The sequence below is a fragment of the Lissotriton vulgaris genome, chromosome 3_1, assembly GCF_964263255.1.
Source record: "Lissotriton vulgaris chromosome 3_1, aLisVul1.2, whole genome shotgun sequence".
In the NCBI taxonomy this organism is placed as follows: Eukaryota; Metazoa; Chordata; class Amphibia; order Caudata; family Salamandridae; genus Lissotriton; species Lissotriton vulgaris.
The window spans coordinates 1973774235-1973797998 of NC_141689.1; the positions used below are offsets into that span (position 1 = coordinate 1973774235).

Here is a 23764-nt window from a genome sequence, read left to right on the forward strand (position 1 = left end):
CACACATAACTTGGAGAGTACGCCCGCCCCCCTCTTCCCAGAGGAACCCTGCTGTGACAGTAGAACAGGCAGAACACATGCATCCTGACACACTGGCTGTACTATGCCGTGGAGGAGTCAAGAGAGGAACTCAGCAAAAGTACAATTCACGCTCAAGCGAGTTATCTATCCGTTGCAGGTCAAGAGACAGTAACTCTGCGCACAAGGGTAAGATCAAAGAAGAAAAGGAGCAGCATAGCCCACAACATCAGCAAAGTGGCCCCGCCCCCAGAGGATGTAATAGTGGTTCACCAGAGACTGTAAAAGCCTGCTAATTCCGCTGCCACGGTTGGCAGCCAGAGATCTGCTTTCCCTGTGAAGGCGCACTACATGCCGGCCAGAGAGAAAAGACCACACAACAAGGAAGAACCACACCTGAGGAGAAAAGTGAGCAATGCGCAACCCCAGTGACTGTCTGCCGTCACTGCAAGTGAGAAAACAGCGCCACTCACCTCCGATGGTGAACAGCCACCACTGCAAGATCCTCTACATCTCCCCAATGCCAGCGAAGCTCCGCAGTGGGCCAAACACAGCAGAATGTCCACCCAAACACTGCCTCAAGACGAAGTCACCAGAGATCCACAACAGGCAAGAGGAAAGTCACACACCCCATGTCACAAGCCGGCATCACGATGTATGTTATGACGTCAGGCGATACGTGCCGGGAGGCCACAGTCGCACCACAAGCATGGAGCATGTCACTCGAAGTGACCAACTCCACCAAGCATGCCCAAAGGGAGGCAGGTTCAAGTGTTATGATGGCGCAGCCTCGAGGCGCAAGCACGACGCCCTCAAGTGAAAAGAAGAGGAGCACCGCAAAATCCCTGAGGAGGGGATGGTGTCCGTGAGAGGTCCCCAAGAGGAAGAAGCAAGTTCTACTGACAGGACAGACCTGCGACAGGTCTGCAGAAGAGTGAAGGCCGTCCCAAGAACTTAACGCAACTGGCGAGATGTCAATGTGGTGCATACATGAGACGTGGCAGGACGCCACATCCAAGTTAGGACCTGGTCGGAAGGAGGAAAAGAGAGTGGCAAGACGCCATTCTGTGAAGGAAGAAAGAACAGTGGCACAACAACCCAATGCAGCAACGATGACCTCCCGCTCTGCCAGCGAAAGCTTCAACCTGTAGTTGCACAAAGCTAAGAATGGTAGCTGCAGTGCCACCTGGTGGTGTCTCGCCAGCATTGCTTCTTACGTTGAATAACCGGCTGTCGACTAAAGCAAAGTCCCTGTGCCACAGTGAAGGCACACGAGGCACCACAGAGACTACAAAGTAGAAGGCCCACAAGATTACTCTATGCAAAAGGGTAGGCTGTAAGTGAAGGAAGGAGAGGTTACCCCCTGAGAGACACATCTGTAAGCCTGTAGGGCAACACGTGGAAAGGCAGCATTGCCAAAAGGACCGCTGATCTGCCTGAGGGAGAAGATGCCAGCGACACGAACTCTACACTGGGCATGAAAGAGAATGAGCAATGCCCCAACACATAGCCACAAACACTTAAGCACAAACTAGGAAAGAGGGGCACACCAATCACATTGTCAGCGCAAACAAAACGGTATATAAACTGGAAGATACCGCTTTTCTGCCACAAATAACCTTGAGAGTATGCCGCCCACCTTCTCCCAGCGGAACCGTTCTGTGACTGCAGGACTGACAGAACACGTGCATCCTGACACACTAGCCGTACTATGCCATGGAGGAGACAAGAGAGGAACTCAGCAAAAGTACCATTCACGCTCAAACGAGTTGCCTATCCGGAGCAGGTCAAGAGACTGTAACTCTGCAGACAAGGGGTAGATCAAGAAGAAAAGGAGCAGCACAGCCCACAGGGTCAGCAAAGTTGCATCGCCCCGAGGATGTAATAGTGGTTCACCAGAGACTGTAAAAGCACGCTAATTCCGCTGCCACGGCTGGCAGCCAGAGATCTGCTTTCCCTGTGAAAGCGCACTACGTGCCGGCCAGAGAGAAGAGGCCACACAACGAGGAAGAACCACACCTGAGGAGAGAAGTGAGCAATATGCAACACCAGTGGCTGTCTGCCACCACTTCAAGCAAGGAAACAGTGCCACTCACCCTTGATGGTGAACAGCCATCACCGCAAGAAAGGGAGAGTCAGAGAAAAGCAATGTTGAAGACCGCAGGGGGATCTTCTACATTTCCACCATGCCAGCGAAAGTCCGCAGTGGGCAAAACACAACAGAGTGTCCTCCCTCACATAGGCTCAAGACGGAGTCGCCAGAGATCCACAACAGGCAAAAGGGATAGTAGCACACCCCACGTGCAAGCCCCTCCACTACGTATGTTCTTAAGTTAGAGGACACATGCCTGGACTCCACAGTCGCACCGCCAGAATGGAGCACGTCACTTGAAGTGACCAATTCGACCATGCACGCCCGAAGCCTCGAGGCGCAAGCACGACGCCCTCAAGTGAAGAGAAGAGGACCACTGCAAAATCCCTGAGGAGGGAATGGTGCCCGTGAAAGGTCACCAGGAAAAAGAAGCAAGTCATACTGACATGACCTGACCTGCGATAGCTCCGCAGAAGAGTGAAGACCATACCAAGAACTTGACGCGACCAGCAAGATGTCCATGTGGTGCAAACATGAGACATGTGGCAGTACGCCACTTCCAAGTGAGGACCTGGTCAGAAGGAGGAAAAGAGAGTGGCAGGACGCCACTCCGCGAAGGAAGAAAGAACAGTGGCACAACACCACAGGGCAGACAACCACCACAGGCGTGCAGGAGAAAAAGGAGCAGAGCGACAGGACAGAGGACTCGTACCACCACAAGATGAGCTAACCCAGAGACACCAGACAGCAATCAAGCCAGACGCACATCCCTGTAGACAGCCCAATGGGAGAACCAATTGTAAGCCGCAGCTAGCGCGAACTGTGTTTCTCTCCAACGCTTCCCAGTGCAACAGTCCAGTCCCAAAGCCTGAACAACATCCCAGGAGACAGCTCCATTGGAGACCCAAATGTAAGCCGCAGCCAGCATGAACCGCGTCTCTCTCCAACGCTTCCCAGCGCAACCATCCAGTCCCAAGCATCGGCAGTCCAAGTCGGATGGCATCCCTGCTCCTCACAGCAGATGCCATGGGTGAAGAACAGCAAGACGAAGACACTGCCTGCGAAGTCCCTCTAGTCTTCCACACTCCAAACGGTCACCCAAGACAATAGATCACCGCCTGTTGCCCAACTGAAGGAAAATCACAGTTTTTGTCATCGTCATCCATGTGCATCATCACCAAGGAGCATCGCACCACCAAAGTGGATCCCCACACTCCAGACAACCAGAGTTCAAGGAGGCGAGCCGCCCAGGAACCTTCTGATGCCCCGTCAACATGAAGCCTGCCGAAGTAGAGCATACCCGACCATTGGAATATCCATCTTGAGGTTACACAAGACTTGGCGTGGCCCTGTTGGGAGTTCCGCAGCAACCCCTCAGCGCGGCCTACGAAAAGTCCTGCACAGTCCACACAGTCATGTGGCAATCCAGGGGCAAGGACCTCGCGGAGTTCCTTTGAGAGGAGAATCCAAATAGGAGAGATGCGTAGGCAGCACCTCCACGACAGGCACAGGAAGCATGGAGGTCACAGTCAAAGACTGGTCAACCAAAGACCACCGGAGGAAGGCACAGAACCTGAATCCTGACGGTGAGAACGTCTAGACCGAGACACCACTGTCTGCGGCTACATGAGCGACTTGGCTGTGGTCCTGTTGGCAGTTCCTCAGCGATGCCTTCACGCAGCCTACACAAAGCCCACACAGTCCACACGGTTCCATGGCAGCCCGGCAGGAAGGCCCTCCAGGAGGCTCCCGTGAGAGAGGAGTCCGGGTACGAGAGGCAAGTCTGAAGTTGGTCTGCTGTCAGGAGCTAGAAAGACCATCAAACACGGCGCCTCCAAGGGAAGGCCTCATACACCGAGATCATCCCCAACAGCGGGAAGTTTGCCGTCCACCGAAACCTCAGCGCCTGTGAGATCTCCAGAGTGGACTCCACCACTGCTCCAGATGCACCAATACTTGAACTTTGTAAATAAACTCCAGCACTGCGAGACCAGGCCGGTCTGAAGTACATCGCCATGGCGGACTAAAGCATCCTGACCATGCGGTCCAAAGCTCCAGCGCTGCCTGGCTGACAGCCTGAAGAGACTCATTTGGTGCTACGTGTTGTTTATTTGTTTTCTTACAGGTTGGACTTTTGTTTGCTTCTTCTCATTAAAGTTTGGGAGGGATGTAGTGTCTGGCAGGACACTTTCTAGTATTTCACCCTCCTAAACACACACTAACACCCACCCATCACAGGCGTCACCAGTCAGGTGACCCTGTTAATAAAAGGGGCTGGGCGCACGTGCCCTGGGCCTGTTACAGTACCCTGCTGCTGAGTGTCTGTGTGGTCATTTTGTATACTATGCGGGCTTAAGGCCCAAAACTCCACAGGCGCCAGACCGCACGATGTTGCTCCCGTGTCAGCCACACCAACTTCCAGGCCCCAATTGCGGCCCACCGCCGCAGTCCGGGTCAGGCACCACAGACTCTCTCTTTAGGCCCCGACGGCAGAGCCCCGTCCAGGTGCAGTGGGTCTCCTGCAGCCACCAAGCAGCGCTCACGGTTGTCGGACAATCCAAGAGGCAGTGGCGGTGTGAGCAGATTATTGTGGGTAGGATAATGTTGGATAAGAACAGCAACTAGCAGACGTCCACTATGTTGCCTTACTAAGCCACGCCCCCATAAGCTTTACATTTTCATGGTGCCTGTTGGTGTTCAGGAAGAGTGTGAATTCCATCATGGAGTACATGTGAGGCATATTTTTAACATCAAAACGTGGATCGCGCAAAGCAAGCCTTTCAGCTGGTAAATATAGGTGTAGTCTGCATGCTGGTTAGTGATCATGTGTTTTACCTTCCAAAAGGACAGGGACTCCATCTGCAAAAAAAAGATGACTGGCAAATGGAAGCCTACAGTGGATAGAAAATTACCTAGATGAGCAGTGAAGAACATTTTTCATTGCATCTAACCCTCCACCCAGCTAGATTCATGCAACTAATTTTATATAAAATATCTGTTATCATGTGTATAACGTGGTTAGAGATGTAGCCTAATTCTGCTTTGTTTAGAAGTTGTAATATATCTATCTGTGCAGTATTCATTTTGAAGTACCCATATGCATCTATCCCCAGACAAAATGGTTTACTCATATTATATTGCTTTCTCGTGTACAGTGAACAATACAATAATAGCCAAAAGTAATCAAATTCCTCTGGTATATAACCTGATTTTAAACTATAGGTTGTCTGTTACATAATTGTATTTTCTACATCAGAAGTCTGTTAATCTTCTTTCTCCCATCTTTCTCAAAAGATTCCTCAAAACACGAGATTGCCTGTTTGTTTTGATAGTAAAACAAGCATTTAAAGGTCTTAACCGACTGGAGTTGTACATGGTCATAGCATGCTGATTTGAATAGATTTATTGAACTCACAGTGTTGTTACCTGCGTAAAGAAGTTTCCGAATGCAATGGATTTGCTGGGATTTACAAGCTGCATAAAGAGGAGTTCCCAAATGAGGAATGTCTTGGTCAACATCTATACCCCAGGTGATCAGTACTTCCAAACAGTCGCTGTAACCTGCCAATACAGCACGTGACATGTTAGGTAGCCATTTCAAAATGTCATTATGTTTTAGCAGATAGTTGTTACATCTACCATACCACATTCATTGAACTGTACCTTTACTGGATGCTTCATGAGTCGGTGAAGGCTGGCATGACTCCAACTGCGTTTTTGCGCCATACTCCAGCAGAAGATCCACACAACTAGCACTGCCTCTTGAGCATGCATTAAATAACGGAGTTACACCATCAATTGTTGTAGCATTTACCTGGAAAATACCAGATGCATCAAAATAATGCCTTTTTACTGCCCTCTACCTAAAACTAAAGTAATATCACAATAAAGTTGTCTTTGGATTTGTGGAAAGGTTTGGGCAGCATTTACCAATGTTGACTGTCTTGTCCACTACATGTGATTTTTCATATATTGCCTGAAAATAACTACACTGTCAACAGTTTGATCGGTGTACTGCAGGCAACAAAAGTTTCACCAGTTTTAAAATTATACTTTGCACTTAGGTTAAATTACTACCATTCCTTAAACATCACAAGAGACACACATGCAATGACATCTCCTCAACAATGTTAAATGTAAAATGTAAATGTACATGTATTTATATAGCGCAAATCACCGATCCGGTATCTAAGCGCTTGCTTGGGGAACCCGTCCTGGTATTCCCCTGTGAGATAACCCCGGAAGGGTAAGGAATAACCCCTGTGAGATAAGCCCGGAAGGGTAAGGAATGTTAGACAACCTCACCCTCAGATATAGCACAAATCATCTATGAAATAATAAAATATTTAAACACAATGGAAAGGAGAGGACTTAATCTTGAAGTAGCATGGAAAAAACTCAAATCCCAGACCAACAAAATTAAATCTTTTGTTATTTTTTCTTAAACTAGATTTGGTCACAAGCAGTTAATTAATAAATACAAGATTATTATGAATACTTGGCAGTGTACATGATTAATTACATGAGAGATAGCACAGTGAAGTCTAATATCAGGGCGGAAATACAGCTACCCATATCTGATTAAGACACGCTTCCCCCCTAATTGCCTTTAAGACTTAGGATCAGTCTCTGTTTCATATACCTGACAGAGAAGTGACCACAACTCACGTGCCCTAGGGTGGATCTGACTAATCCTTTCCCTAGCGATACACAAGCGGGCAACTATGATTGTGATGGAGATAATTACAGAGTCAGGGTCCAGCACCAGCTTCATATACTGTTGGCCTTTTTTTCACCCACTTTTTGCTGAATTTGTTTTTGTTGGCTTTAGGACTCTGAGCACTTTACCACTGCTAACCAGTGCTTAAGCGCGGGTGCTTTTTCCTTTAAACATGCTTTGATTGGCATACAAATAACTGGCATATTTAACTTACTCATGAGTCCCTTGTAGAGTAGTATAAAATGTACCCAGGGCCTGTAGATTAAATGCTACCAGTGGGCCTGCAGCACTTATTGTGCCACCCACTTATGTAGCACCTTAAATCATGTTGCAGGCCTGCCATTGCAGCCTGAATTATATGTCACACTGCCTTGTCAACCTGGCATTAACTCCCCTTTCCAAGCCTTAAACTCCCCCTTTATTACATATAAGTCACACCTAAGGTAGGCCTAAGGTAGCCAACAGGGGAGGGTGCAGTGGAATTAAAAGGTTGGACATGTACTTTTAAGTTTTACATGTCCTGGTACAGAAAAACTCCCAAATTTGTTTTTCACTACTGTGAGTCCTACCCATTCCATAGGATAACATTGCGGCTTCCTTAATTGAATCTAATAAGCTGTAATTCCTAACTGAGAGGAGGAGGATATTTTTTTTATTGTAATACTTTACAGAACACATCAATTTATCAAAATACACAAACAGTCCTTGATAATACCAGATATTTCAGGGTTCACAAACCAATTTAAAACACCACATTGATTTATCATATTAAACTATAGCAGCAATTCTATATATTACCATATTTTTCAAATTTCACTTGCTGATTCGACTTTTCAACATAGTTGTATGATCTCATGCAAATCCCTACTGCACAGCTTATCTATACAAACACTTCCTATTGCTTCACAAATTGTATATATGAGCCTGATGCAATGCATTGCATCTCTCTAGCCCGCTTATTCTCAGCATTTTGGCTCCCCGTTGCTCAAATGTGGGGATTTACGTTCTTTTCTAATTTTGCAGGATTATACACCTTGCAATTAATGTGAAAATGTGTTTTTTAATGATCTGCACTAAAACAGGCCACCGATGGATAGCCCAATAATATCAACTGTGGGTTGTTCGGTTAATCAATATTGATCGTGTTCCGGCAATAATTCCGTATGGAGGTAGGGAGGACGGTGGCAGTGTCTCCCCGACCCGCTGACGCCCCGGTCTAGAGCATTAGACTTACGCTGCATTTTATTTGATTTTAAAGGTGATTGTGACTGAAAACTGTAAAATGGATTCCTGACACAATTTAACAGAGCCGTGTTTTAAAAAGTGTATAGTCATTGCTGATTGATAGCAGCGCTACACGCTAAAAGTAATATAGGCACATCACATATTTACTTTACCTAACCTGAGCTCGATCTCCTGTCCTGCCCGCCCCGGTCCGACTCGGCAACCAGTGCCGTTGAGCGGAGGGCGGGTCAGGCAGAGCCAGGTCACTTCCGCTATCACACAGCGGTTAGCGCTCTAGTTTGCTGCACGTTGGGAGGTATTTAGGCAGCGAGGAGCAGGCGGCATTTGCGGTAGGGAGGACGGTGGCAGTGTCTCCCCGACCCGCTGACGCCCCGGTCTAGAGCATTAGACTTACGCTGCATTTTATTTGATTTTAAAGGTGATTGTGACTGAAAACTGTAAAATGGATTCCTGACACAATTTAACAGCGCCGTGTTTTAAAAAGTGTATAGTCATTGCTGATTGATAGCAGCGCTACACGCTAAAAGTAATATAGGCACATCACATATTTACTTTACCTAACCTGAGCTCGATCTCCTGTCCTGCCCGCCCCGGTCCGACTCGGCAACCAGTGCCGTTGAGCGGAGGGCGGGTCAGGCAGAGCCAGGTCACTTCCGCTATCACACAGCGGTTAGCGCTCTAGTTTGCTGCACGTTGGGAGGTATTTAGCCCCCTCGTCACAGCAAGCGCGCAGCGGTCGCGCGCAGCGACGCGCCAGAGAGAAGCCCGTCTGCGCCCGTCCGCGACTGGACGTGGCTAGGGGCTGCTCTACCGCCTGGAGAAACTACGTTTACTAGGTTGGTATACTCCTCTCACACTTTACATCATTTACGCCCTAATCTGCTATCGCCAAATTGCTCCCCATCATCTCACTGTCTCCCTGAAGGGCCGTTTTCATGTAGGTCTTGTCATACACAATTTTTGACGCATAACATATCTATCCAACAACGTTCTGATTACATCACGACTACTTTAACTCTTGGAGGTAGCAACCTACTGTGTAATGTTAGATCTCTAGTTAAGCATTCTACTGAGGTCTGGGACCTTATCTCTACTTACAAACCTGATATGTGTTTCCTAACAGAAACCTGGCTTAAACCACACACTACCCCCGCTATTACCCTTGGCATACCGGTGGGTTATAAGATTGTTAGATTGGATAGACCAAAAAAAACTGGTGGAGGACTAGCAATCGTATTTAAAGACGATATTTCTGTTTCAGTTTTAGATGAATGCTGCAGTCCTGATTTTGAGATGTTGACATTTAGGGTTGATTCATCTTCAAAATGTAGTAGGAAAGGAGCTCTGGTTTACCGCCCTCCTGGCCCTTTAAAAAATATGCCCAAATTGTTAGTGGAAGCACTTGCTCCACATGTAAGCCCAGATAAAGACTTTTTATTACTTGGGGATTTTAATATTCATAGTGAGGAGAAAAATAACAGTGAGGTACAATCCTTCATGACCGATATCTCTCTTCTGGGACTAAAACAAAACAATAGTGGACCTACACATCAAGCAGGACACACTTTGGACATGATAATAACCAACTTCCCTGGTACTGAATGCAATATACCTAAACAATACCCCTGGACAGATCATTTCATGCTTGAGTTCTTCATGCCAATAAATGGTCCTCGATCCATTCCTCATGTCCACATCCCATCTAAACGAAGGCAGTGGCATAAAATCACTAACTCTATCTTTGAACAAAAATATCTCTCCCCCCCTGTTGTATGTACAGACGACATAAATAGCGCTCTTTCTAAGTGGGATTTAGCAATTAGTGATGTAGTACAACAAATTGCCCCGATAAAGACTTTTAAAACGAGTCTTACTAAGAAACATGAAGTCTGGTATTCGGAGGATTTGCACAGCCTTAAACGAATGGCTAGGAAGTCCGAGAAGACATGGAGAAAATCTCATTTGGAAGGAGATAAAACTAACTACAAGAGGGCTCTCAATACATATCACAAAGCCATACGTTCTGCTCGCAAGAACCATATCACCGCTCAGTTAGAGGCAGCTTGTAATGATCCTAAGACCTTGTACCAGATTGTCAATACTTTTCTGAAGCCCACAGCTTGCAAAAGTGCTGATATGGCTTCACAACATCTTTGTGACAGTATATCGACCTTCTTTACTGATAAAATTGATGCCATCTATAAGAAAATAGAGACATCTAACATTGATAAAAGCAGTCAGGATAACTCTGCTTTGGTGCAGATGGCATCTACTAAAGCTACAAACTCTCATTCCTTTAATGAGTTTCCGGAAATATCACTGAGTGAGGTCCAAAGACTACTCACGGATATTAAAAGTGGAAGCCCCGCAGACTTGCTACCTGCCAGACTTATGGGTCCACTAGGGAGCACTCTGGGCCCTGACGTTCAGAGGCTAGTGAACCTCTCACTTACATCTGGAGTAGTTCCTCAATGCTGGAAAAAAGCTCTTGTTAGACCTATCAGGAAGAATACAACACTTCCCTGGACCAATTTGTCTAATCTCAGACCTATTTCCCTGTTACCATTCTTAGGGAAACTCATCGAAAAGCATTCCAATAAACACCTATCCACCTATCTGGAACAATCTGGCAGCCTCGATCCATCACAGTCAGGCTTCAGGCCAAAATACAGTACTGAAACGGCCTTGCTGTCGATAACAGACGACCTTCGGCTGTACCAGGACAAAGGTTATTCTGTGGTCCTGGTGCTGCTAGATTTATCGGCAGCGTTCGATACCATTTCTCATAACATCCTTATTGAACGCCTGTCTGGGAGTGGAATCGGTGGTACAGCACTAGAATGGATCAAAAGCTTTCTCTCCAACCGCACCCAATCTGTCACCATGGGTGATTTTAGGTTGGAGGAGGTAAACATCACCAAGGGGGTCCCGCAGGGCTCATGCCTAAGCCCGACCCTATTTAACACCTATGTGGCCCCCCTGGCAGATGTAACCAGAGCTTTTGGATTCCATCCAGTGTCATACGCTGACGACACGCAGCTGCTCTTCCCTTTTAAACATCTTACACCGGAGATAATACAATCTTTCTCCGATGGGATGAAGGCAGTTGCAAGGTGGATGTCCTCCAATTTCCTCCAATGCAACGTTGGAAAAACGGAGGTGATGCTTTTCGGGGAAGCAAAGGTCCAATGGTCTCCTGACTGGTGGCCTCTCGATCTGGGCCCAGTTCCTGAGCCCAAAACAGTAATCAAGAATCTAGGAGTCAGATTGGAACCAGAACTGACCATGAAACATCATGTCACCACTACTGTAGGAACATGTTTCCACGTAATAGGTCTCCTCCGAAGGATTTTTCCTTTCCTCCCTGACTCATATAGGAAAACCTTAGTTCAGGCTCTTGTTATCAGCCGTCTTGATTACTGTAATGGACTCCTGATAGGAGCTAACGAAGAGGTTCTGGACCGCCTACAGGTGGTACAAAATACAGCAGCGAGGTTGGTGCTTAATGCACCTCCTATGTCCCCCTCTAAACCACTACTGCACAAAATACACTGGTTGCCTATACGGCAACGAGTAAAGTTTAAGGCTTGCTGTATTATCCATAAAGGCCTTAATGAATTGGGACCAGAGTATCTGGCCACTAAATTTGTTCCATATGCTCCCACCCGTATCCTCAGGTCTAGTGATCAGCTGCTGCTAAACATTCCTAAAATACCTAAATCTAGGTCAGGAGGCAGGGCACTGTCTGTGGTAGGTCCTAGCCTCTGGAACTCTCTCCCGCTCTTCTTAAAACAATGTAGCAATCACCTTAAATTCAGAAAATGTCTGAAAACCTTTCTGTTCAGCTCATTTTAATATCCATCCTGTTGGATCTTAATAGTCCCCTGTTACAATTTCTAATCCCTGTGGTCTATCTCATGTTCTATACCAGGTGTCACCAGCGCGGAGATACTCCTTCGGGAGTTTATTTATAGCGCTTTATAAACCTGCAAATAAATAAAATAAAAATAAATAAATAAATGGAAGCCCAATATTCCATCATCTTCAGACATTTCCAAATAATATGTGTCCAACTACTCTCGGCCTCGATCAAACATCTGAAACATTTTACTGATATTTGAGGATTCATTTTATTTAAAAAAGAAAGCGTCTTATATAGATGCCATTTGGTATAGAACTGCATGCGCCGAATGTTAGCTCCTTTCAGTACTGAAACGGTATAAAGATTTATCTTATTTCAAAACTCTGCTGTAATGGGCAATTCTTCCCATGAATGCCATTTCTGATTAATTCTGGTAAAGATATTGGCCTCAATGTATTCAGAGAGTCTGGTTTTCCAGTACTTTATGGATATGTGTGTGCTTATTTCAATCAAATCTTCCACTAGTTTCGATCTAGCCCTTATAGTTTTAGGATCTAGACCCTTTAAAAAATGTCTGATTTGAAGGAAGGACCATTGAATGGATAGCTTTGAGTACCTAATCCTACATCAATCCACTCTTTCCTTGAGTTGTAGTTTAAGAAATCTCTGATATATGTGTATCCATTGATTACCCATCTGTAAGCTGCCTTTTTATCAACAAAAAGTTAATATCCAGTTGAGATGTCTACTAGTCTAGTCGATCCATGGACAACGGGTATAGCAGGTATGTAAACATCTATTCTTTTCTTTAAACATCCACTGCAAGTGTTTATAATTGACTTTTTCGGTGACTTGGTCAGGCGTAAAAGAGCATGAATTTTATATTCTTTCAGTACAAGATCTAAAAAGAAGTTATCCATTAGCCTGTCACCTCCTTGGGTTTTAAAAAAACAAACAGAAAAGTATGCAAAGCTTGTAAAGTAATATTCTCTCTGGTTTGGTAAAGTCAGGCCACTATCCTTTGTCAACCTGTACAATATATTTAGTGCTACTCTGGGAACATTATTGACTCACATGAAGGTAGAGAACTGTTCTTAAACTTCTTTAAAAAATGTAATCTGCAAAATACAGGGCACAGCAGCGTATAAAATATTAGATAGCAGCAGAACAGATATACGGATCAGCACTGTTCTGCCTATTATCGATATTGGTAAATGATTTAATTTTGTAAGTAATGATTTAATTTGACTATTTAATGGTACATAATTAAGTGTAAAAAGATCTTCTCTGGCTTCCGTAATCTGTATACCATGGTATCTCTTGGGTTTCTGATTTACTAAGGGTTGGTGATCTGAGGATAAATGATCTATAGTGCAAATTACATAACGCAACTTCTATTTGAAACCTATTCATAATATATCCCCATTTTCAACTGAAATAAATAAAACAAAATTGCCTTTTTTTTTAATTTCCAAACTGGGCTTGAAAAAAAGTGCAACCATGTAAGACGTGACGGCCTTAGGGTGGTCTCCCTCCATTTTTCTGATCTAGTTTTTGCTGGTTTTAGGACTGTGCACTTTACCGCTGCTCAACTCATGGAGTATCTTGAAACCAATAAGTTGTTGGATCCGTCATAATCAGCCTTTACACCTATGCAAAGCACCAACACAACTTTAATTGCGGTTTCAAATTCAAAAAGATGTTCTCTTAACATGAACACTCCATCACTGCTTGTGCTGTTGGACGTTTCAGCAGCATTCAATATAGTATCCCGTCCTAGATTGCTTCAAAGATTGCAGGAGATAGTAATCCACGGCACAGAATTATAATGGTTCAAGGATTTTCTGACTGTTCGTACCCAGACGATTAATTTGGACCCTTATAAATCACACACTTTATAAATAGGGTGCCACAAGACTCTTTTTAAAGCAACACTCTCTTTAACATTTATGCAGCCCCCTTGTCAAAATTGCCAGAGCTTTTGGCTGTGAACGTTTATTGTATGCTAACAACACACAGTTAATTTTCACACTTAGTAAAGACTTGATTAATGCAAAAGAGCACTTTTATGCTGGTATGAGATCCATTGCCACAGAAAACTGTCTACAGCTGAACATCAGTAAGAACAAGATTATGCTCTTTGGTAAGACCCAACAGCTCCTGACACCAGACTGGTGGCCCTCGGATTTGGGTGCTGCACCTAATCTGAAATTGGTTGTAAAAAATCTGGGAGTTCGACTTGATCAAGCACTCACTATGATAGAGCAGGTTGGCAACACCATAGGGACCTGTTTTTTTCATATGCTGCACTTGTTACAGAGAGTTTTCACTCTCCTTCCACACTATATGGGAAGACCTTAGTTCAAATATTGGTTATCAGCCAGCTAGATTATTGTAATGCCTTATTAGCTTACAATGAGACATTTATAAATAAACTGCAGGTGATTCAGAACACAGCAGCCCATCTTATCACCAATCGTCCACCCAGGTCAGCTTCTTCTCCTCCTTGCCAATCTACAAAATAATTATTTTCAAAATTTGCTGTCTGACACATAAGTCCTTAAGTGGAAAAGGCCCAAGCTATCTGTCTTCAAAGCTTTTGCCATATTGACCAAGTAAACCGTTAAGGGCCAGTGACAAAACCTTGCTTACAGTCCCCCGGATAAGAAAATCTTGCTCAGGTGGAAGGTCCTTTTCCTACTACATTGTTGGGCGTAACTCTTTGCCAACAACGTTCTGTCCTCAATTGTCAAATGTGTGATAGTTTGTATTAAAACTGAAAATCTGTTGTCCAGAATATTAGGTCTCTTTTTCCTCAAATGAATGAACGTGTCATGCTGTTCTTTGTCTAAAGTAACAACCCAAAGTGGTTGGTTTATATGGTGATCATATAATATATAATTATTTGGTCATTTGACCTGGCTTACTTTATTTTTAGATGGTGTTTTGTGCTGTAGCTCAATCATCTGGTTATGAGTAACAACACCGAATCTACACCATCGCAAATTGATCCTAAGCACCGGGTAGAAGTTTTATTACCAACTACCGAACTGCTGGATTTTAGGTATTGTGTGTCTATATATTTCTGCTTAGTAGACATAGGATCAATTCATCTATAGGTATTTGGATTTAGGTTATGTACATCTTTTGTATATATATTTATTTGTTATTATCTGTTTCTTATTTTTCTATATAACAAGTTTTACTTTGCAAATTTTCAGTGGAACTGCTGCATCTCCCGGCGTTAAGATGGTGTGACAGAGACAGATTTCCTAATTTCTAATTACGCCTGTGTACAGTTTTTAAGACAAGGTGAGGATGTGGGCGCTCTGTAGGGCAACACTGTTTTGTTCTTTTGTAGTGTTCATAGATGAACGGGGTGTTAATATAGTCGGTAGAGCAATGTAGATTGGTTGTTTTTCCCCCATTCTGGACATCTATTTGTCCATTAATGTTTGGAAACCTGGACGTATATGTTGTTCTGTACATCTCTTTCTGTTTGGATATCTGGACGTATATATTGTCCTTTACATCTTTCTGTTCATCGCAGAAATATCATGGTATTGTTCCATGGAAAATAAGAAGGACTAAGAAATAGAAAGGATTGGAATTATTACGTTCAAGGCCAATATTCTGGCCCCACGCTACGAATCAATCCATACATTTTTTGCGTGAGGGCACGTTTATTCTTGTTGTTTTATTTGTTTCATATATTCTTTCTTGTGTTGTGTTCAAGGAGTCCTGTTTTTCCCCCAGGCCTCTTTGACATCTGTTCTATGCATATATCTCTTTAATCTTCTTCCCTTTCTGATTAATTTAATCATTCTCCTTGAGGCGTTAAGAGCAATTTGTGATACTGTATAGGACTAACCATATGACTAGGAGTGGGGGGGTCTATTTTCTGGTCAACCATTGTCTATATGGGATGTTTCCATGAATGTAGATTGGATGTAAATATGTTATGTTTTAGTGCCATGTCTTGTTCTATGTGAATAGGATTAAAGATGTGCAGATGTATTTTTATATGTTGTATTTCTATATATATATATTTTGTTGATGTCTAAATGTAAATATTCTTATGTATATGTATGTGGTTATTTAGCCGTTGTCTCATGTTGCAGCCCTGAGGAAGTTCCTTTCAGAGGAACGAAACGCGTTGGCTGTTGTCGAGCGTTTTTATGAAGATAAATAAAGAACATGTTTGAAATTAAGTGACCAGTCTGTGACTTCATTCTTGGTGCTGCCTCCACTCTTGTATTGATCTTTTCCTACTTAGCTCCTTTTCATTATAATAAGCTCCCACTTCGCTTACTTCTATGTACTGATCATTTAAAATTCCTTTTCTCAAGACTGAGTTGTTTGCAGCCTAAGAGTCTGGCCTACCTGTTTATGTTCTGAGCTGCACTGAGATACGCCTCTGGGGTGATTTGTGCATTCTAAATTAAATTAACATAACATAACCAGTGTTACAGTGCTTGTGCTCTCTCTCATAAACATGGTAATATTGGCTTACCCCCAATTGGCATATTTAATTTACTTATAAGTCTACCTATGTCCAGGGCCTGTAAATTAACTACTACTAGTGGGCCTGCAGCACTCATTGTACCACCCACTTAAGTAGCCCTCTAACCATAGATCCGGCCTGCCATTGCAGAGCCTGTATGTGCAGTTACTACTGACACTTCGACCTGACATGATAGATATCTTGCCAGGCCTAAACCTTCCCTTTTTATATGTATAAACCGCCCCTAAGGTAGACCCTGTATAACCCACAGGGCATGTCAACCTGGGATTAAATCCCCTTGCCAAGCCTTAAACTCCCATTTTATTACATATATGTTAACCCTAAGGTAGGCCCTAGATAGACCAGAGGGCAGGGTGCAATGTATTTAAAAGACAGGACATGTACTTTTAGGTTTCACATGTCATGGTAGTGAAAAACTCCCAAAGTCTCCCAAAGTTGTTTTTCACTACTGCAAGGCGTATCTCTCCTATAGTATAACATTGGAATTTCCTTATTAAATTTTATAAGTGGAATTTCTGATTGTGAAGCAATAAGACACCTAAGTCTGGTGTTTATGGAATCACAATTTAAAATCATAACTTATGGTGAAATTGGATTTTTAATTGCAATTCTGTAAATGCCACTTTTAGAATACTGGCATTTTCTCAGTTGAGCCATTTGGTGCCTGCTGCCTGTCGCTGTTCATTCTGAGTTGGGTGACAGCTGGGCTTTGTGCATTCCTTCTGGACAGTCACACACAAAGGGAGCTTAGGTGTGACTTGATGGACCTTCTTGGGAAATGGGAGGGAGGAGATAGGCAGGAGGAGATAGGCACAGCCTCATTATTACATCTGAATAGGTAATGCCCTGTCCACACACAAAGGGTTGCATACGCCCTCTGCAGTGAGTCCGGATCCAGGGGAGGAAATAAGACCTCTGTGCAATACAAAGCCTTCTTTGAAGTCTCCCCTTACTTCAAAGGCGCAAATGGGTATCAGTACTATTCCTCGGATACCAGCCACATTCCAATACATTATTTTAAACCAATGCAGTGTGTGTTGCTAAGCCTTCACCCACCGGATCTATAGCTTTGGAAACTTCATGTCTCCCCATGTAAATATAAATCTTTTTTCCCTGCTAGACGTGCCATTCTTTAAATCAGTCCAACAAACAAAAACCAAAAGTCTAGTGACAATACCTATTTATTTTAACATTTAACCAGAAGAAACCCACCCTCATGCAAAGCAAAAAAGTCACCAACAGTCCTAACACTCGCACACATGCTCAAACACCCCACCCCCACTTGTTTTGGAAAAAATCAATCCACCTCATCGACTGTCGGCACTGGACGACAGCCTTCTGCACATCCTATCCCCCGCTCAACAAATTAAGTATACCTGTGAATGTGGGCAGACCTCGGAGAGCTAATAGACTCAAGTTGGATCCAAACACAGCGTATCATACATTGGGTATAGCATATCAAATATCAAATACATCTTTAGGAAAAAACGTCTAGAAAAATGTTCACATTGCTGCAGTAGTGCCACTACTCAGTTTAGCTCTGCCAAACGAACCATTCTGCTCTGCCTGCATTTGCCACTGCCAGAGAATTATTTCTGCATATGCTTCCACGTAGCAAGTCCATGTTTTCCCACTAAACTGAGGTTTTTAAGCAGGCAGGCTGCTGGAGGAACACCTCAGCCCCAACCACTTTCCAAGGGCTGATCATTTGTCGCAGCCTCCACCTGCAAACCATAGTCAGCTTTCAGAAGTCAGAACGCAAATGGGAAAAAATCAAGATCACAATTACCGACGTAGATGGACAAGCTTTTAAATAGGTTGCCTGAGGCAGGAGAAAGGTCCCAATGTATATCAGATTTGGAAGGGGCCTGGTTCTGTTGGCATTCAGTTTGATACCTGCGGCACAATGGAGATCCAGAGCTGAAGTATATGAATGAATAAAAGAATGAATTCTTTATTTGTGTGGTTAATAAAAACCAATACAAAAATAACCAATATATATATATATATATAAAAAATAATAAAATTGGATAAATATATGTACACAATATTTTCATAAAACTTCCTTTGTTGTTATTAGTTTAAAACAACGGAAATAATAACAAGTCAGTCTTTCAGTGGTGGCCAAACTGGGCAGGCACCTCGCCCGGAGGATTGCTATGGACAACTAATATAGACTTATCCATAAGAGCTGTGTGGGTGTGATGAGTAAACTTAGCAAAGTTGGCCATGTGCTTCACAGTGTACAATAAATATAACTGTTGGACTGTCTCATTGCTGTGCGCGTTCCCAATTGAAGAAGAATGGGTTTTAGATGGATTCGGCGAACTAGCCACAAGGCAGGACAGCAAAGTAGGATGTGAGCAAGCAACTCATATACATAGTTGCAGAGGTAACACTCTGTGTTGACCGGTCTTACTTTCACCATTGGGTACAGTTCTTTTAGGGGGAGATGATGTAATCTGACTGCAAGAATCCTATGTAGGGCTAGTCTCCCCACTGGCTGCGTAAGGTGTAGTTTAAGGCCAAGTGATGTGTGGGGGGAACTTTGGGGCCCGTGAAAGCCTCTGGCTGCCAGAGCTTCAATGTCCAACATACGAGAGCATGATCGTACTTGCTTTTTTATTGCTATTTTGATGGTAGTATACTTAATTATGTTGGATTCCCAATTCTCTGTGGGTAGTTTCAAGAGTTCTTTGGCTGAGGAGAGGCCAGTAGACCAGTGATTGCCAGGTTGTTGAAAGATATAATTATTAACAGCCTTCATTGAGGCTCTGATGCCACAGTTGTGAAATAAAAGTATTTACCTAAAGCCGCTAATTCTTCCAAAGTTTGTCGTTTAAGATTGAATTCCAGACGGATTAAAGTATTCCTGGTGCAGGCTGGTAGACTAAATCGCTTTTTGTAAGCTGCACAATTTATCTTTTCCAGGTCCTGTGCGAATTTACCTGGAAATGCCTGTAGCTCATAGTTGAGGGACAGTAGTAATTTTGTCCTCAAGACTCTTTGAATAGCCATTGTTGTAGGGCTTTCTAACACGGCATAGAGTTTGCAGATAGCGTAGATAACCATTTTCCCTTTCTGCTGAAGCTTGTGGCGCTGAACCTGTGAGCGCCCAGTTTCACAGATCCATACCCCAAGATAGTTATACGATTGTGCCAATCCAGGGTTAATGGGCCCAGCCTCCACTTTACAGCTTTTTTTCGGAGAGTAGTCAAAGATCACTATCTTGGATTTATTTGGGTTGGACACCAACTTGTTTTTGGCGTTGTACTCTGAGAGTGCTGTCAATGCTTTTTGGGGAACAATCTTGGTATGATCCAAAAGGACCAGGTCGTCAGCATATTGCATCAGCTGGATCTTATTTTGCCCGATCCTGGGGGTCACAAGAGTGGCTCCATGCAGACACCTGCCCATATCCGCTGTGTATAAATTAAAGAGTAATGGGGCAAGGACGCAACCATGCTTTAGCCCGTTATCCGTGTTGATTTGTTCTTTAGTGGAATCACATGAGAGTTTAACTTTCACTCAGGTTCGTGAATACAGGGATCTAATGACTTGTAGCAGTGATGGGCTGATGATCCAACGTGCCAACTTCTGCCATAGAATGTTGCGGTCTACTCCATCGAATGCTGCTGTATAATCAATTGAGTCTGGGCTTGGCGGGCCATGGCTTGTTTGCAGATCAAAGGAGGCTTGGGTTTGACGAGTTTCTAACACCCTTTAGATGGAGAGGTCTCACTTCTGAGCTCGGCGGGCAGGGCAGGCATGAAGGAGGAGGCCAGTGGGTCCAGCTGAGGATTCAAAGGAATGGTGCAATTGCCCATATTGTGTCTTGTTAAGGGGGGAAATTCCTCACTTGCCTCTGAGAGGGTAGTGGGGTAAGCTTCCATGGGTCTGCTGTCTCGATTTGCAGACACTGGTGTACAGTTTGCTAAGTTGTTGGAGCAAAACTGGCCTTGATCAAGTGAGAGCTCTTGTACTTGAGCGCTGTTGCCCTCATCTATGATAATTTCCGGAGAAAGTGGAGTCGCAAGTGGAGATCTTTGACATAAAGTCTTGTATATATTGGTGCATGATGTTGTGCTAGCGATCGTTTCGATGCATGTCTCAAAGTTCGGTGCGCCCACTATTTCTCCAGGATTGCCAGGATGGCTTGATTTGCCTTTTTTTCTTCTTTGTTGAAAATAGGCTTTAACGTCACTATTGCCATTGGGACTGTGCCTGTTGCCGTTTGCGCTGAGTTCACTTAATTTTATTTTGAATTTGAATTTGAATTTAAATTCATAGTCTTTGCACTTAGAATTGGAGAAGAGTTAGTTGGTTGCTCATCCAATTGTTGGCCCTCCCGGGGGTTGAACCGGATCTTACACATCCTTTACCTGGAGGATACAACATCTTAGACTTTTGACGTCTTGGGGATATATGTGGGCGATAGTTAGCTTGAAGCTGGGCCAAACCCACATTTCTTGTCCGCATGATTGTTCTATACTCTGAGCTCTTAGATTCCGGGGGTTCTGAGTACCCCTGTCCATCAGTACTGATGGTAGTGATGGTCCTGGTTGCCTGGTGATCGAAGCTGGTATTGGCCTGGTGTTTTTGAAAGGGTGAATCTCTCTGAGAGAACCTACCCGGCAAAATCCCCTGGTCCCAGGGCAAAAATGCTGGAGGATTTTTGGAAGTTTTTGGGGTCAAGCAGAGTCAGAACCGGAGCCTGGGCGGAGAGCAGGGCACACTGTCGGACTGCAAGCTGCACCCAACCTAGTTGGGTCGCTTAGGCAAATCTTGCTGGGCACTACACTTTGCAGCCGCCAATAGGGCTGCCGCACTCTCGACGCATTCTGCGCCCAACTTTCTAGGCCCGAAGTCCTTGCGCTGCCTCTGGTTGACTATGGTTGCTGTGGGTGGTTGAGAGTGGGGGTGAGTGGGAGTGAGTGCGTGAGAGTGAGGGTGAGGACACCTCGCTCCACGTACCTCATGTCTCGCCCCTGGTGGCTTTCACAGCACTTGGCACAAGCTCTCTCCCGCTACAGGCCTTGGTTCTTGATTCTGAGCACCAAGTTCTAACCTCCGAGCTCCAGTGCAATGCAGTGCTGTACTGTGGCAATATAGAGAGGGGAAGGACCCTGAGTGGGACAATCAGCGAGGCAATCAGCAAGGGTGGGCGGGCGGTTGGCTGGAGCGTTTTCCTTTTGGTGTTTCTTCGGCGCTCCTGCTTCTCTGGCTGCTGCTGCTGGGTCTGGTCTGAGTGAAAACCTGGAGCTGGTGTGTATGCTGAATCTGACAATCCAGGTCCCAGTCCGATAAGTCTGGAAAGGCAAGGTGAAACAGCTGGATAATGTACTGGCAAGGATCGTCCTCTTCTTCCCTCTTTAGGGATCCTCGATATCCTAAGACTATTCCGCCACTGGCAGTTTGCCAGGTCCACCAACTCGGATTTAACCAGTGAGAGCTGGCCCTCATGCGTTCTGACTGCCCTTGAAGTAAGTGTGGTGCTTTGAGTGTAAGCCATCTTCTGTTGAAGATTGAAGCTCTCGGTGGCTAGTGAGAAATCTTTCACAGCCACATCCGATAGCGTTTGCTATAGCCAAAGGATGTCTCTCCTCAATCAAAACAGACTTACCCCAATTGCGCCAAAAAGGGAATGGGTAGGTTAAACTTAAACAACAAGGAATCCCTAATGTGCAGCTTAACCTTGGCATAGTGCTTCAACATTTCACAGCTAGGGCTTTGGTTGAGCTGGACAATAGTGGCAATGAAAGGCTTTGGGCTATCAATAGTAAAATTAATAGAGTACCCTGACTCGCTCCCTGAAGCTTGGATTGATATTCCAGGTTATCAATCTGACGGCTCTTAGGGGAGGACTTGCCCTGAGCATGCGTGCACTAAATACCTCTGTTTCAGATATTGGTATGGCCGTCAACAACATGCTGTCCAGCAGACTGTTCAAGGGCACCCAGATCTCTATAAGCTGCGGAGGTATTAAACTCCTTTATCGTTTCACATGTGCCTGATTTAGGCTGCCCTTGTAGCCTGGCTCCCACTTTTGCAATACAGTCGTATAAGAGAGCTGAGCAGCAGAATTTGTTTTACAAACCTCCTGAGAAGGGGCAGTTTTATAAGCAGATGCCTCAGTTTCCAAGGAAGGAGTCCTGAGAGTTACTAGTTGCTTTAATTGTGACCTGTTGTTCTGGATGCTCTAATAGTGATGTAAAAGCTAGGGTTAACTGAGTAGAGTGCACTCTAGCTAAGTGATCGCGAAGCACCAAAGGATTAGTAAACCATGCATCAGATCAAAGGGCAACATGCAGCGAGGCAGCTCGCCAGAGTGGTGCAGTAGTATGCTCTGAAAAAGCAGGTGGAGTCATTTGTCCACGCGTCTCCATCTCACTCATCCTGATAGCATCCAACAGCAGCTCGGCTATTGACGAGATAGCAGTGGGGGAGAGAGCAGACTCGAGCACAGCACTCACAACAGCAAGCAGTCCAGGACGGTTTGCAGGGAGTGTCAGCACCAGCTGACAAATTTGTGAGGGAGCCGGCTGCTGCTCTGAGCCGTCCTGCGGGCCTGCAGGGTTGCAGCGTGCTATTATGCTGTCCGGGACTGCGCCTCCCCTGCGCCTGCTGAGGGACACACTCACCTTTTTTGCAGCCAGTTTGGCAACTTGAGCAAAAACGGCTCTCTAGGACACATATGTAGCAGCTAGTAAAGCCCCACAGTACAACAATATAATGTATTCCCAATTCCGCCATCCACAGGCAGCAGGAATATGTGCTGAGACCTGAGCAGAGGGAACAACAGAGAAGGTATGCACTCAAAGCAGCCTCAGCCTGCTATCATCTTTTTTTCCTTAGCGCCCTTTTGCCCCCCCATACCCACAAGAGGTCATCACAAAAATGTTATGAGTAAAACAGAATATTATCCTGGTCAATGCACACTTATATCCTCTAAAGAGAGTAGTTCCATCTTTCAAAACATTTCTGGGAAATTTCTTCTCTTGATAATTAGGAAAACAAACCTATGCCATCATCTTAGCTGTACTACATCATTATCAAGTCAAAGATATGAAAAGTTCATGAAAACTTTATCAGGGCCCCAAATCCATCAATTTACCCTTTTCTGACTTTCTCCACGATTACCACAACATTATGCAGTTCATTCCTGAGACACTGAATCAAGACGTAGGTTCAGCAACATAGGTACAAACATCAAATGTTCTGATTCACCCTGTTGCAACATGATGGATCACAGAATGTTTTCTCTCATTGGTGCCATAAGTTGTTGAAGTGATCAAAGCTCTC

The 23764-nt window shown here is 44.6% G+C and overlaps 1 protein-coding gene across 5 annotated transcripts in view; it reads right to left on the reverse strand.

Moving 5' to 3' along the window:
• ASB5 (ankyrin repeat and SOCS box containing 5) overlaps nucleotides 1-23764 on the reverse strand; it is a 585404-nt gene that overhangs the window by 100663 nt on the left and 460977 nt on the right. For all 5 annotated transcript variants that reach the window (XM_086962458.1, XM_086962453.1, XM_086962454.1 and 2 more), the window contains exons 4-5: nucleotides 5774-5924; nucleotides 5537-5671 (exon numbers count right to left, since the gene is read on the reverse strand). In XM_086962458.1, coding sequence (XP_086818584.1) covers nucleotides 5537-5671; nucleotides 5774-5924 — 286 coding nt within the window. The remainder of the gene's footprint in view (nucleotides 1-5536; nucleotides 5672-5773; nucleotides 5925-23764) is intronic.